The 14,953-nt window shown below is 46.2% G+C and overlaps 1 protein-coding gene across 18 annotated transcripts in view; it reads right to left on the reverse strand.

Moving 5' to 3' along the window:
• The window catches only part of STRBP (spermatid perinuclear RNA binding protein), a 115,715-nt gene that overhangs the window by 26,581 nt on the left and 74,181 nt on the right, over positions 1-14,953 (reverse strand). For 11 of the 18 annotated variants that reach the window (XR_014521581.1, XM_083485833.1, XM_083485846.1 and 8 more), the window contains 5 exons: positions 5,432-5,526; positions 4,842-4,937; positions 3,438-3,549; positions 2,161-2,258; positions 581-692 (listed from right to left, as the gene is read on the reverse strand). Coding sequence is in view for 17 of the 18 variants with exons in the window: in XM_083485833.1 (XP_083341959.1) it covers positions 581-692; positions 2,161-2,258; positions 3,438-3,549; positions 4,842-4,937; positions 5,432-5,526 (513 nt within the window). In the remaining variant the exon portion in view is untranslated. The remainder of the gene's footprint in view (positions 1-580; positions 693-2,160; positions 2,259-3,437; positions 3,550-4,841; positions 4,938-5,431; positions 5,527-14,953) is intronic. The other 7 variants (XM_083485848.1, XM_083485843.1, XM_083485849.1 and 4 more) reach the window with 1 other exon arrangement.

Genomic DNA, 14,953 nt, shown 5'->3' on the forward strand with positions numbered 1-14,953 from the left:
TGCCCCACAAGTAACCCAGAGATGCATTTTAAATAAAAGCACACATTCTACTCATGTCAAAACAGGCTGGTTGCTGGACCGTCCGCGGGTTGGATTTAGAAGGTGATTGGGCCGGATCCGGCCCCTGGGCCTTAGTTTGCCTTCCCATGGACTAGATGATCCTTGAGTGTTCCTTTCAACTCTACAATTCTATGATTCTGTGATTTGGATGCTTTTTTGAATCGAGGGGCCAGGCTGAACCTTTCACAACTGCACTGATTTTAGCAACTGATTTCAAAACTGCCCTGGTGGTAGTTCTAACCCCCCCCCCCCCAATTTCTTAGAGTTCCCGAGCAATGCTGGGTAAAAGGCTGCTAATCATTTGCATTTGTTCGCTGCCCCATAAACACAAATTCTCTGGGTGGAAGATAAGATATACTTCATGCTGTTTCTGAAAGTTAAAGGAGGAAATGCTGCTCAGGGATTCTTGAGCCAAAGACTCAGAGATACCACCCTCTTAGTTCCCACCCTCCTAAAACAAAGATAGCAAAACCAGATACTAAGCCTCCTCAACTGACAGGGAGATTCCCTCTCCAGGTACCTTCTTTGTCGGATCCTGACCAGGAATATTTCTGGAACGACTTATTGGAAGGGAGAGGATCCATTTCCAGCACCTTGTAGATCTGCCCAAAAGCTGACTGTCTCAAGGCATGCTGCAAGAAAGAAAGGTTATTTTCAAGCCCCATTGCTCCACAAGGTTCTCCTAAACACATATCAGGCTATGTTCTGCCCTGCAGGCTGATGCCCACCACCTAGGTAACGGAGGTGTGAGAAAAGCACATGGAGAGAGAGAAAGCCCCACTCCCACCAGCAAGCAACACCTGCGCTGCAGGTAAGACAGGTGCCAACCCAGTTTTTTTCTTATGGGAGAAGACTCTTGAGCTCTGTAGGAAAAGCAATCTGTTCTTCCTCCCCATTCCCTGACTCCTGCAAGGAAGCCAGTTTTATGACACTTGAGAGCTACATATTTTAGAACCCACTCTATTTTTGTGACTGCAATTATTTTAAAGCTGATTTTAATGTTGTATTTTAAATTGCTGGAAGCTGCCCTAGGACCTAACGGGGAAGGATGTAGGAAATCGAAAAATGCCAGTTCCAATTTGTAAGTAGGAATTCAGGTTTGGTATTAAAACTCCACAGAGGGAAAGGCCCACTAATTCCACACCCAAACCACTCCACCGCCAGTCCATTTGTACCCCACCCCAAACCAGTTCATTTTTAATTAATCCAGTTGACTTCCCAACAGATCCTGCTCTGAATAAATGAAATTCACCTTCAAGTACCCACAAAGTCATCTCAAGATAGTCATCATAAACTAACCCCCCTGCCCAACAGATAATCTGCCTAGGAACACAGATTACCCCCCCCCCAGTTCAGTTTTTCCAAAATCCATTAACCACCCGGAAACACTCAGAGAAAGATTCAAGGCCCACAGCCCACAAGGCCAGGTTTATCAACTCCTCTGCAAGAGGGAGCCATCTGTGCTCACCCCCTGCTTCCAAAACCCAGAGGGAGGGAGGGAGAGGAAGGAAGAGTCCAGCTTGGCTCCAGGACTAGCCTGGTACCCTTAAAAAACAAAGCTGGCTGGTGAACTGAATACACATCTTGCCCATACATACAACTTAAAATGCTGGCTTTCTAAAACAAGTATTGCAGCCACAGTAGTCAATTGGTACTACATCTCCTCATACAAGGTGGTATTACTCAGGATGCTATTACCGTATACAATGTGAAGGATGCAGATGTTTTCCATAGCCAACGTTAATGTCACAGGCTACCTTGGGGTTTTTTGTATTCATAGAACGTTGGTCTGGAAGCCAATGTGCTTATTTTGTTTTGACCCAAACGAAAGCTCTGACCTAAGGGTTTTCCTAGGCTTGCCATACGTCAGGAAAATTCCTGACATGTCCTGGTTTTCGGGTGTAAAGATGGCATCAGGGGTGAATTTTACTGAATTGGCAAAATGTCAGGGAAAACCCGGGTGTATGGTAACATGATGGAAAAAGCAGCAGAAACAGCTCAAAATATGGCGACTCTAGTTTTCCAACCACTTGTGGCCACAGGAGATGAACAAAAGGTGGTCCAGGATGCTCTCCCACCCAGGTGTCTGGCACATTTTACCTGGGCACTGTGGGTAATGGCTTCTCTCTGTTGAACAGTCAGATTGGACAAGGCATCCGTTGGCTCCCGCTCACATGGGTCATGCACACCAGGCCCACCTGTGGGGCAAGAAAGCAGGACAGCTCAGCTCAGCACCAAGGACTTTAGGACCAGGGATTGGGGATCCTTGGCCCCTTCCAGGTGCTGTTGTGGCTGCAACTCTCCGCAGCCCCAGCCAGCAGGGCCAGTGGTCAGGGATGGTGGGAGCTGTAGTTCAGCAACCCTGGCGGCCCATCGTAGCCCTGTGCTTCCTTCTTTTCTGAACTGCTGTGAGGACAAAATTATTAAGGAAACCAGGTAGTTTCAGCAGAATAGGGGCAGGGGGAATGGCCGCCCAAAAACACCTGGGTGGAGGTGGGGTTTCTCCAAATGAAAATCATAAGGGCCCAATTTCTCTATTATTCTAGGACTGTTCATTCTGCCATATGCTGATGCTTTTAAGCCAGCTTCTGCTGCGTTTTGTGGGATTTGACCATGTATGCTTGAAGAATGTGAGTCCTTGTGACTGCTCAGTGGGGCAGGAAACAGGGATACCAATGGGAAGGATGGGAAGTCTACACTGAAGCCTTCACCCAAGTATCTTTTCTCACAGTGAGAGATCAGGAGCAGACCTTGGGGGAGGGGGAGGACTCTAGGTCAGTGGTAAGAGAATCTGCTTCCACCGCAGAAGGACTTAGGTGCAATTCCTAGCAGATCCAGTTCAAAAGAGCAGGCACCAGACCATGGGGAAAGACTCTCCTTTCTGCTGCCAGCCAGAGCGGACACCACTGGAGTAGACAAAGAGTCTGACCAGATATAAGGAAGCTCCCTTAGTTCCACTACACTCTTCTTAATGTAGGGAGAAGGGAAGAAGCAAATCTAAAGCCGGCTCTCCCCACAAGGAGAAAATAATGTCCAAATGAACCAAGGCATTTCAAAACCTATCGTAATGTAAGCGAAAGAGCCCCTCTGTGTTCAAGCACCACCTATTTCAAAACAGAACAAAGACTGCAAAATGGTACAGATCGCCCAATAAAACCACTGTGTTATTAAGAGACTTTCAGTGGTGCATGTTTGTTCCTTCCAAAGGTGTTAAAAGAACACTCAATTGATTCACTTGCTTGGGGAAATACTACTTTAAAAACTCAGAGGACTAGGACTGAGGCTGGCGCACAAGTAACAAACAGGACAAGTTGCAGAGATGTGTGCCCAGGCATGTACCACCCAGCACCTCAGGGAGTTCCTGTGGCAGCTCTTACCAGGTAGCAGGATCCCTGATGCCAAACACTCCATCACTCGCCGCAGAGCTTCACCGGCACCCAAGGGTCTATTGCACGTGCCTATGGCTTTCTCACAAATGAGCTCCAGTGGCTAGAAGACATTGAGACCCCTGTCAGTACGAATACCACCCATGGGGAAGAGGCAATGTTTGTTTGACACTTGGGTGCTAGGTTTTCTACTTTCATTCTGCATCAAGGGGTGGGGATTGTAAGTGTGTGTAAGGGAAGGTGGTGTATGCTTTAAAATGTTTGCATAGCAGGAAATGGTGGCATGAACTGTGCATTAATGAACTGTGGGGTTGAATGTTTAAGGAAGGAGCTGCGTGCAATGCCTGGGCAGACAAAGGGGACAAGAGGGATCACTCACAGCAAGGATGGGGAATCTGTGGCCCTCCAAATGGGTGTAAGACTACAACTTCCAGCAGCCCTAGCCAGCATGGCCAAGAGTCGGGGATGATGGGAGCTGTAGTTTAGCAACATCTGGAGAGGGACAGGTTCCTCATTCCTGAGCCACAGACTGCTCTTCATGCCCAAGCCCTGGTTAAATGAATGGGAGCTACATCAATTACTATCCATTCCAATGGGCTTTTTCATAGGAGAAATCCCCAAATGGATTGTGTCTGCGGCAAAAGTAATTCAACCCACTTCCCACAAGGGTATCAGAAGATCCATGTCGAACTGTGCAAACAGTTATAGCTCTGTTTACTAAGGTAAGTGGCCCAGGCGAAGGGCACTTTCTCCTGACGTGCAGTCAGATTACTGCAATGTGCAGAGCTGCTTTTGAAGATAGTTCGGAAGCTTCGGCTGGCGCAGAATCCAGCAGCCAAGTTGCTCACCAGGGCAAGATGGCTTGAGCTCATAACGCCTGGCCCAACTGCACTGGCTGCCAATTAGTTCCCAAGCCCCATTCCAAAGTGCTGGTCTTGACCTATAAAGCCTTTTGCAACTCGGAAGCACAATAACTCAAGGACTGTCTCTCCTTATATGAACCAACTCAGATCCCATGATCATCATCTCAGGTCCTTCTTCAAGTTACCCCCCCATGGGAGGTCTGGAGAGCAGCAACACAAGAATAGGCCTTCTCAGCAGTGGCTCCCTGTTTGTCGAATGTTCTCCCTAGGAAGGCTTGCCTGGTGCCTTCCTTACATATCTTTAGATGCCAGCCAAAACGTTCCCCTATAAACAGACCTTTCTTTGGCCCTTCAACTATCTGTGACCTTTTACAAGTTATGTTTTTAATAAAGAATGATTATATTTTATTTTTAAATCCTCAATACTCTTTGGAATGAAGGAAATGATGAGCTTGTAATCTCTCTTTCCCCCACCATGCAATTTAACAACCCTTTTCCTACTGGTGGGGCTCAATTTCATTCCAGTACTCACCCATCCTTTCAGCGGCGCCCAAGTGTGGACTCTGTTGCACAAATCTCGCAGAATACGCAGCACAATCACACAGGACTTTAGTCCATTTGCCCTTGCCTAAAACAAACAGAATTGTTCCGATCCACTTGAAAAATGCCCAGAATATTCAGGGTTTTGTTTTTTTTTTTAAAAAAGCAAGCCTCTGTGTTTTGTTTTTAATGTACAGGGATATAAAGAACACTCTTTTACATACAAACATGCATAACAACAATATGACAGTAAAAAAAGTTACCCAAAACAAGGGGTGGGGGTAGAATTGCTTTATTTTTTTAAACAGGAGGCAGGATAAGAAAAGGAAGAAAGAATTTTTTTAAAAAAGCAGCATTATGACATCGCTTTGTAACCATTCCAGACCATGACATGTGAGAAGCAAGTGGCTCACAGATCTGCAATATCTCAGCTGTTGAGTAGAGAAGGGTACTGAAAACACTAAAATATAAAAATAAAAATAACAGAGGCAGCATTTCTGATGTGTTTCAAAATAGAAAGACAAAAAAGGAAAAGGGGGAAAGCAGCAACTTCTACAATAAGGTAAGAACGAAAAGCCCAACCTGGAACCATTTGGCGTGCCGCAGAGACGCCAAAGCATCAAGGCATTTTTGCCTGTCGAGTAAGTCCGGAGGGTCTTTCATCGGAACACTGTCTACTGGGAAAAGGGGAATATAAAGAAAAACAGAGACAGACACCATTTGACCAAGGGGGTTTCTGTCACAAAAACACAGAAGACTTGGCAGCATGAAGGGGGTGGGGGACTTAATAAGGCTCCCAGAAGTCCTTTTGATTCCACCCCAAATTTTATTTTCTTCTCCCAACACTGCAAAATGACATTTCATAAAATAAATGAAGCCAATTTTTGAAATAGTAAATATGTGTCCGTGTAAAAGAAGGCATTTTCTCCCCAATTGGCCACAGTGAATCTGGGATCTTATTAATTTTTTTAATTTAAAAATGTAACACATCGGGGGCAGACCATAAAATGTGTGACGCTTTGCATCATCCCTGCTACTCTTAAAGACTTTTGGAGTCAAATGGAAAATAAAACCAGAAGAGATTTATTCCGCACATCCTGGCGCCTGGGAAGGACTTTGGCAGTTCCCCTCTCTCTGAATGTAGTGATCAATTCTTTATTATTCTCACCCCAGCGTCCCACTTCCAATTTACAGGGAGCGAGGTTGGGATGTTTAACAATGATCAGATATTGCCATTAAAACCCCAGGAGCCAAGAAACTCTGTGCATTTGGCAATTGGACAAATGTCTCAGCCAGAGCTGCAACCCAGACGCAGTCACAACTTGGCAAGACAGCAACACCTCTATTGACGTTTATGCTCTTTTCTCTCTCTCTCTTTTTTTGCAAAAAAACAACATACTTCTTTGCAGCAATTAAACATGTTTTAGCCAATTGCAACTGGACAATCTACAGCATCTTTATTTTTTCAGCACAGAGAAATTCACATCCATAAGGATTCACTTCTCTTTTTAAAGCCACACCACATTAAAGCTCAGATGGCTTTAAAGGGGGATTAGACAATTTCGCTGGAGGAAGAAGGCAAAGTTATTAGTGGCAACTAGTCCCAATGGCTGCATGGAAGTTCTGGATTCAGAGGCAGTATTCCTCTGAATAAGAACCACTTGGGACCATGAGAATGAGGGGGTTATTGCAACCGCACCCCAGAGGCATCCACTTGGCCACTATGGGAAGCAGAACACTGGCCTTGGCCCAGTAGACCTGAAGGAGCGTCTCCACCCTCATCGTTCTGCCCAGACACTGAGGTCCAGCACCAAGGGCCTTCTGGTGGTTCCCTCCCTGCGAGAAGCCAAGTTACAGTGAACCAGGCAGAGGGCCTTCTCGGTGGTGGCGCCCGCCCTGTGGAATGCCCTCCCTTCAGATGTGAAGGAAATAAGCAGCTATCCTATCTTTAAAAGACATCTGAAGGCAGCCCTGTTTAGGGAAGCTTTTAATGTTTAACAGAACACTGTATTTTAATACTTTGTTGGAAGCTGCCCAGAGTGGCTGGGGAAACCCAGCCAGATGGTTGGGGTATAAATAAATTATTATTATTATTATTAGGACTTTGATCTGATCGAGCAGAATTTTTCTTACATTCACAGGAAATATATGAGATGACTGTGTGGGTCTCAAATATTAGTATGGGTCATGTCAATACCACACTTCAGAGCACATGCACAAGATCCCAGCTCAATTTCCAGTATGTTTCTTCCCAGAGATTTCAAGAGACCTGTGGTAAGGAGGGAGGGAAAGCTGTGGCCTACCTGCTGCTGCAGGTCAGCAGCTCAAACCACCCCTGACACGCTAGCTGGGTTGGCCGGAGCTGGGAGCCCAGCAGCGACCCTGAAGTAAACAGGAGCATGCTAAACGGACCAATATATGGGGGTCATAGCTCAGTGAGAGCACCTGCTTGGCATGCAGAAGGCCTCAATCCTGACCACTGCCAGTTAAAGGGTTCAGAGTGATGGCTAGCCAGAACAGCCTGCACTGGGTTACCTGGGCTAACACAGCACAAAGCAACTTCACATACGCAAAGCAGAAATGCTTGTATGCTTTGGCAGGGGCCAAGCTGTGCTGATAGTCATATGCAGTATTTTGGAGCTCCAATAAAACAGTCTTCCAACATCTGGGCAAAAGCTGTCCTGATGCATTGGGCTGCCCACTATCAGAGACAGGTGATGGGGGGAAGTCAGGAGCCTTGGATTTCCAGGAAGGCAGGCAGGTGAGGCAAGGTATGGTCAGCACCACGGAGAGGGACCATGGTGTGAGTTTTGGGACCATAACTAGCAATCCTGTAGCTGAGCCAGAACATCAGCAGCATCCTGGAGCAACTTGCAGATTGCCAAGTCCAGGTGTTCATGGGGCAGAGCCCCACACCTTGAACTCTGTATCTGGCAAGGTAAAGGCCTAGTGCCTTTTTCTGCTGCCAGGAGCTTCTTCTAGGTACTGGATGTGAAGATCTCTGGATGCCAGATTAGCGACTGACATCGCCATCTGGCTGGCCACTCCAGCTTTCTTAAGCAGGTAGGCAGAAGAGCTTGTTTATTTCATTTATATCCCATATTTTTCTCCAAGGAGTACATGGTTAAACCCCCTCCTCAGTTTTAATCACTACAGTGACCTTGTAAGATAGGTTAAGAGGCTGTGAATGGCCCAAGGTCAGCCACTGAGCTTCATGTTTATGTTTATGGATATTGTTTTACGTATTTTCTTATGTGTATCATTTGACATGTTTTTGCTGTGCTTACTGTGCACATATGCTTATATATTTACCTGCTGTAAGCTGCTTTGAGATTTTTCTAATGTTAAATGGTCTATAAACAGAAATGATGATGGTGGTGGTGGTATCTCATCAGGGCAATCTCTCTGAGCAACCTGCAAGAGAAACACCTGAGTCTGATGGCAAAGGCTCCTCCTCTTCAGGACTGTGGGGAGGAGATGTGGACTCTGGTTCCTACAGACCAAGACATGGCTCTATCTCCTTGGGGCTGCTGTCATCAGAGGACTGTATCTCTGAGGATCCCTGCTCTGGAGCCATAAAGAGAGTGACTTAAAAGCTTAAAATTGTTCTCTCTCATTGATGGTATGGACATGGCTTACTGGAACATTAGATATTCAAGAAATTTCATTTCCTGAAATAAAATTATTTAGGCATCCTCTCTTATTGCTGAAAGAGGATCCAAGTTTAGTTTATAAAAAGTAGCTGGGTTTATCATTTTATCTACTGCGGTCTGGAAAGCCTGCCGGTTCAGCGTGTCACAGCCCTATGCAACCCGTAATCTAGCAGAAGAAATTAACAAGTGTAGAAGAGCATAAACCTCAAAGAAAATCCAAAGCCGTCTTGATTTGCAGCTTTCAGCTCTGGCTGTGACAAAAAAGGAGCCACAAAGCGCCTCACACTTATGGTTCAACCCATATTAACTTTGCAGCAGATATTTGCATTGTTCTTTGCATTACGCACATCAACAGGATTGCAACACTCCCAATAAAAGCTGCAAAGTCGTAAATGGGATTAGCTGCTGGATGTTTTTACAAGCACAATAAAGGACAGTTTGGAGATTTATTTTAAAAAGTTGCTGTTTTGTTTCTCCCCTCCAACCCCAACTCTTGCCAGCATCTTTTAGTTCTGTGAGTGGAAAGGGCTTTGCCGTTTCCTTTCTCCAATGGTTAAAACCAGGATATTTTCTGATGCAGAACAAAAACATTTTGCATGCATCTGGTGGGGGGAGTTGGGGGAGACAATAGAAACATCTGCTTCAAGATCATGCTTTGGACAATACAGCAACCAGTGGGTGAGAAAGAATCTCTTTTGATAAATTGCGGGGGTGGGGGAAAACAACAAGAGAGACTGACCGGCTGCAAGGCCGCTCCACCAACCATGCAGAGACCACCTGGGCCCACCTTGCAGGGAAATCGTGCAACCAGGTAACCATTAAAGCCGCTGGCAAAGCAAGCACAACCTTAAGAGCGGCACAAATAAGGAACTTTGCTCAAGTAAGACAGATTCTGCCTGCCTTAATAAGTTACCCGGAAGAAGATAACTATCACCAAAAAAACCAAAAAACACCCACAGGGGCTGGGCTTCCACAGTGCTCATTTAGCATTAATTGAAGAGGCCATGGCGAATGTGTTAGGAAGCCTTTGAAAGCAGCGAGGCTCTGAGAAGCTCAGTTTATCCTCTCTGTTTTCGCAAGGCCGAGTCCCCCACGTCGCAGGCAGCCAATGCGTGAGAGTTAAGTGTTGCAGAGGAACAGAGAGATGGAGAGAAAAGTGGAATCTTCAAGGGGGTGGCTCACAGCGTCAGGACTCGTTTTGGCGACCCTCACTAGAATAGGTGTGCCAGCTCATGCTCTGACCGTCAGGGAGGCAAAACATCTGCAAAAAAGACATTCGGGTGGACAGGACTGGGTGACTTTAACCACTTCATTACACGGGTGGAGGGGGGAGAGGAATGTAAGCAAGGAAGAAAGGACTGTGGGGCAGTGCCATAAACACATCTGGGGTGAAATGCAGCCATGGGGAACTGCCCTCCAGAGTGAAAAGCTCTGTGCCACCTGTGCTCCTGCTCACCCAACCTCCACCTGGCCCATTAAAACTGCAACCCTTCAGTTATTTGTATGCTCCCTTAACCCAAGAGATTTATTAGTTTTTAAAGGAGGCAGGGTCAAAAAGCTGCAGGCTTTCCTTGGGGAGGTCTTCTCCCTTCTGCTCACCCACCCTCCAAATTCAGCCCAGAGCAGCAGCCCTGGCGCTGGGTCCCTCCGCTGCCACCAGGAAGGCCAGGCCAGGTGACATTCCTTGCGCTTGCCACCTGGGTCCAGTCTTCACAGCTGCAGCAGCGGCTCCAGCACTGGGTCCCTTTGACAATGGGGGGGAAAGGAGGAGGGAAAGAAGGGAGGGCAGGCTATCAGGATCCACGTCAGCTGCACGGCTCCCTTTGATGGGGGCATGGGGGGGAAGAAAGGGCTGGCTGGGGGGGGAGCTGCTTTAGGGGGAGAGAGAAAGGGCTGGCTGGGGGAGAGAAATAACTTTTGCCTCCCTTTCCTCCCCCCATAAACTTGCAAAGTTGGCCGACGCTACCTCTTGTGGCAAATTTCAGAGTCTAACCATACGCTTTGGGAAGAAGTACTTCCTTTTGTCTCTTTCAGATCTCCCAGCATGTGGATCCATTGGCTGTCTCCCACTGGCTTGTAGTTCAGAAGAGAGGAAGATTCCTATCCACTTCTCTACACCACACAGAATTTCATTTTTCAAATGAGCAGAATTGGATTGCTTTGGTACATCAGTGAAGTACATTGTCCTTGAGAAGAAAGTGTTATCCTCAAAAATATATTGGGATTTAAAAGAGAGTATCTGTTCCTCTACCACTGTTTCCATCCCTCCTTAACAACTCAGTGATGCTTCACATATCTTCCATTAATTCCCAATTCTTTCAATCCATGCCTGGAGGGAAAGTCTGGATTCTAATAAAATGCTTACAATTACGATTGCTAAGCCAGGGGCTGGCATTTATCCCTGCTAAATTAATGGGTTTATTAGTTGCAGGGGCCCACAAATTTAGGCCAGGCTTGGTAGTCAACCGTTGCCTCTCGTAGTTTGCAAAACTGGGCCACCTTGCTGCCTGCCTCACAAAGGTGAAAGCAAGAAAAATCCCTCTGAATTCACTGCCTACAGAGAGTTTTATAAGAAGCAAGGATTTCTGCTCCCCACTGAATCCCTGCAAAGGCGAGGGCTTGGTGTGAGGCATTCAGACTATTACCTTCCCAATTCCCACTTGCACACATCTACATCTCCAACCTACCCAATTTGGCCATGAAGCACCCCTATTGCCATTCCACCTGCACGAAACACTTCTCCTAGCAGTGAAAAGGATCTAGGAGTCTTGGTTGACCACAAACTTGACATGAGCCAACAGTGTGACGCGGCAGCTAAAAAAGCCAATGCAATTCTGGGCTGCATCAATAGGAGTATAGCATCTAGATCAAGGGAAGTAATAGTGCCACTGTATTCTGCTCTGGTCAGACCTCACCTGGAGTACTGTGTCCAGTTCTGGGCACCACAGTTCAAGAAGGACACTGACAAACTGGAACGTGTCCAGAGGAGGGCAACCAAAATGGTCAAAGGCCTGGAAACGATGCCTTATGAGGAACGGCTAAGGGAGCTGGGCATGTTTAGCCTGGAGAAGAGGAGGTTAAGGGGTGATATGATAGCCATGTTCAAATATATAAAATGATGTCACATAGAGGAGGGAGAAAGGTTGTTTTCTGCTGCTCCAGAGAAGCGGACACGGAGCAATGGATCCAAACTACAAGAAAGAAGATTCCACCTAAACATTAGGAAGAACTTCCTGACAGTAAGAGCTGTTTGACAGTGGAATTTGCTGCCAAGGAGTGTGGTGGAGTCTCCTTCTTTGGAGGTCTTTAAGCAGAGGCTTGACAACCATATGCTCTGATGGCTCTGATGGTGTTTCCTGCTTGGCAGGGGGTTGGACTCGATGGCCCTTGTGGTCTCTTCCAACTCTATAATTCTATGATCCTTCCAGGGGCTCCAAACACCTGTCCCCAATTCCATCCTGAAGGAGACAAAATAAAACTGACCAACGCTTCTCATAGTGATGATGGTTCAGTGTGGGGTGGAGGGCAGGGAGGGGAGAGGGGAAACAGAGGAATATGTGGTATGTCTAGAAATGGAGAAAGAGCAACCAGGAGTCAAAAGTCTGACATTGCTCAATGGCTAAATTATGGGGAGGGGGAGAATAAAAAGCACTGGAGACACGAGTAAGGAATTCTATTCCAGTGGGGATGAATGGGACAACCCTATGTGTGCCTACTCATAAGTAAGTCCCATGGAGTTCAATGTGGCCTACTCTTGGGTAAGGGGGTACTTGGGGTAGGGTCGGTGGGTAACATGGCAAGAGCCCTGAACACCATTGCTGGTTTCCTATGAATGCAGAGGAAACATCCTCCATCCATGTCTTTTCTTGTGCCTGAACAGCAAAGTCCAAGTGCGTAACAGGAGATGGGACAAGACACGGTGAGGAGACAGATGACACCCAGAGAACGTTATGTGCAGCGGTTTAAGTATGGCACTTTAGCAGTAACCTCAACTCTGTCCTGCTCATGGGTATTATTGGCTTAAAGGTAAACACACACCAATAATTAGCAGAGAAGGGGAGTCTTCTGGAGAAGGAAAAATTCCCAACAGCTTCATCACTACCATGTTGGGCAACGCATTTGTGAGAAGCCCCTTCTCCCGAGTATCCACTGTTAAGACTCAGATTATTTAACACAGCATTTAATCAAAAAGCAAACAGACTTGGTATCTGTTGTTAACCGATAGCAAAATTGAAAGGGAGTCAGCAATGGAATTTGCTAGGTGTGCCAAAGTCCAAGCTGAGAAGGTATAAAAGTAGGATCTGACACTCGTCCTGAAAGGAGGCAGCAGAGGCACAGCACACTGCCTCTGCATACACACAAAGCCAAAGAGCTAGGGCGGGGGCCAAAAATCCCAGCCAAGGGGTAGGCAACCTGGTGACCCTCCAGGTGTCACTGAACTACCATCACCCTTGACCACTGGCCACTCTTGGCTGGGGCTGAAGGGAGTCCAACAACATCTAGAGCAGCCTTTCTCAACCTGTGGGTCCCCAGATGTTGTTGAACTACAACTCCCATCACCCCTAGCTAGCAAGGCCAGAGCTCAGGGATGATGGGAGTTGTAGTCCAACAACATCTGGGAACCCACAGGTTGAGAACCGCTGATCTAGAGGGTATCAGGTTGTCTGACCCAGTCCTGTCCACCCCTTCCCCACCCCAGAAATATGAGCTGATCAATTTAACAGTGGTTCCCAAAGACCAGTGGTTCCCCAAGTGGGTAATATGGCCCGGGGGGGGGGGGACTGGGGAGGGCAAGGGATATGTAAATGAATACCAGAAACTGAAAATCTGGTTTCGCTGTTCATTCATTTTGTTGAATTAGTAAATTAAACTAAAATATTTTAAATTGGATTTTGAATAAATGTGCAATTAATTCTTACTGTTTTGGGTTTTGTGGTTATCATCTTCCTCATTGGGTCATGCAAACCACTTTTTTGAATACTGCTTTTATGGGGGTGAATTTATGGAACCAAGGGGGCAGTGCTCCGAGTAAGTTTGGGAACCACTGGTCTAGACCAAATGATGTTTGCAAAGCTAAGAGTTATGTATATGGAAAGATTCTCTTCCATCTGGATAGGAGACCAGTCTGTTTCTGAAATAAATTTAAAGTCCTGTTTGCAGCATACTCAACGTCAGGGACAGGAACACAACCTTGTAGTCCAAACACTCAATGATAATCATTTTCCATGAGCAACATGTTAAGAGTTTGGGTTAGAAGGCTTCTGGTCCTGCCTGTCTTAATGGAGGCAGCCCCCACAACAGCGGGGGATCGTTGACAAATGAAAAACAAAGATGACAGAGGGCAAATCATCCTTGCAGGTTTTCCCCAGGGACGGGGGACGGGGGGACGGGGAGGGGCTTCAATCACAGTTCATCTCGGTACCTGGCTCTCACTCTAGCATGGAATGCAGGAGGCCGGGGGCTGCTGAGTGCAAAAGCACTTTGCCTGACGAAAACCCTTCTACGCCGTCATTATGAAACAGAGGTTCTCCTTTTAACTGGCTTTAAAATACCGGCATAAGGATTGCAACAACATATTGCCAAAGATACCAGCTACATGGATCAAAAGTTTGAATTGAAATAAGATTTTTTTTTGGCGTGAGTATCGGTTGGGGGGAGGGAAGCCCACGGTTTGTTTATTCTAAGCTTCTTTTATATATCTATGATTTGGCAACCCTCTCCAGGATATAAAATAAAAAAGATATTTACAAGTGAGGAAGGGAGGTTGGAGTAATATTGATACTAGCAAGCAAAAATTGAAACTGTGTGATCTGAAATGAAGAAAGGAGGGGAGGGAAAGCTCAAATATGACTGTGTTGGAAAGACAGAGCAACAGACAAGGAAAGAGAGACTGAGATTTGTGTGTTCTACTAACAGAATGTACAGTAAGATAAAGTTTAATTGGGCCATAAATCTCCAGCTGGAAGGAAAAGAATTTGGGGGCTGTGATCAGAACCCTGCAGAGATTCTGGGAGTTGGAAAGGAGTATTACCGTATGTTTCCGTGTATAAGACACCCCCTATCTTTTGGGACTACAAATTAAGTAAACACCCCTCAGAACTACCTGTGCATAAGATGAGCCTGAATTTTAAACCTATTTTTTTGTTTAAAAAATCCTAATATTTTACACGAAAAAATACAGTAAATCTTCAGTGCATTTGAAAACTGCCCACCTTTTCCTAGGTTGAGGGGGAAATGGCAGAGATCTACGACATGTTTTACTAGTGAGACAGAATGGTTTCTAGCAGACTGCCATCTGTTCCGAGACATCAAAGCAAAGGATGGAGAAATAAGACCTCTGAGAAACTTGGAAATTCAGTTCCGCCCGAAGCCATGATGGGAGAAAACAACAGCTGGGACGTGAAAGAGCAACACCATATATGGACAGAAGGAATCTCCATCGATATAACAG

This window comes from Podarcis liolepis (assembly GCF_965112155.1).
Source record: "Podarcis liolepis genome assembly, chromosome: Z".
Classification (NCBI taxonomy): Eukaryota; Metazoa; Chordata; class Lepidosauria; order Squamata; family Lacertidae; genus Podarcis; species Podarcis liolepis.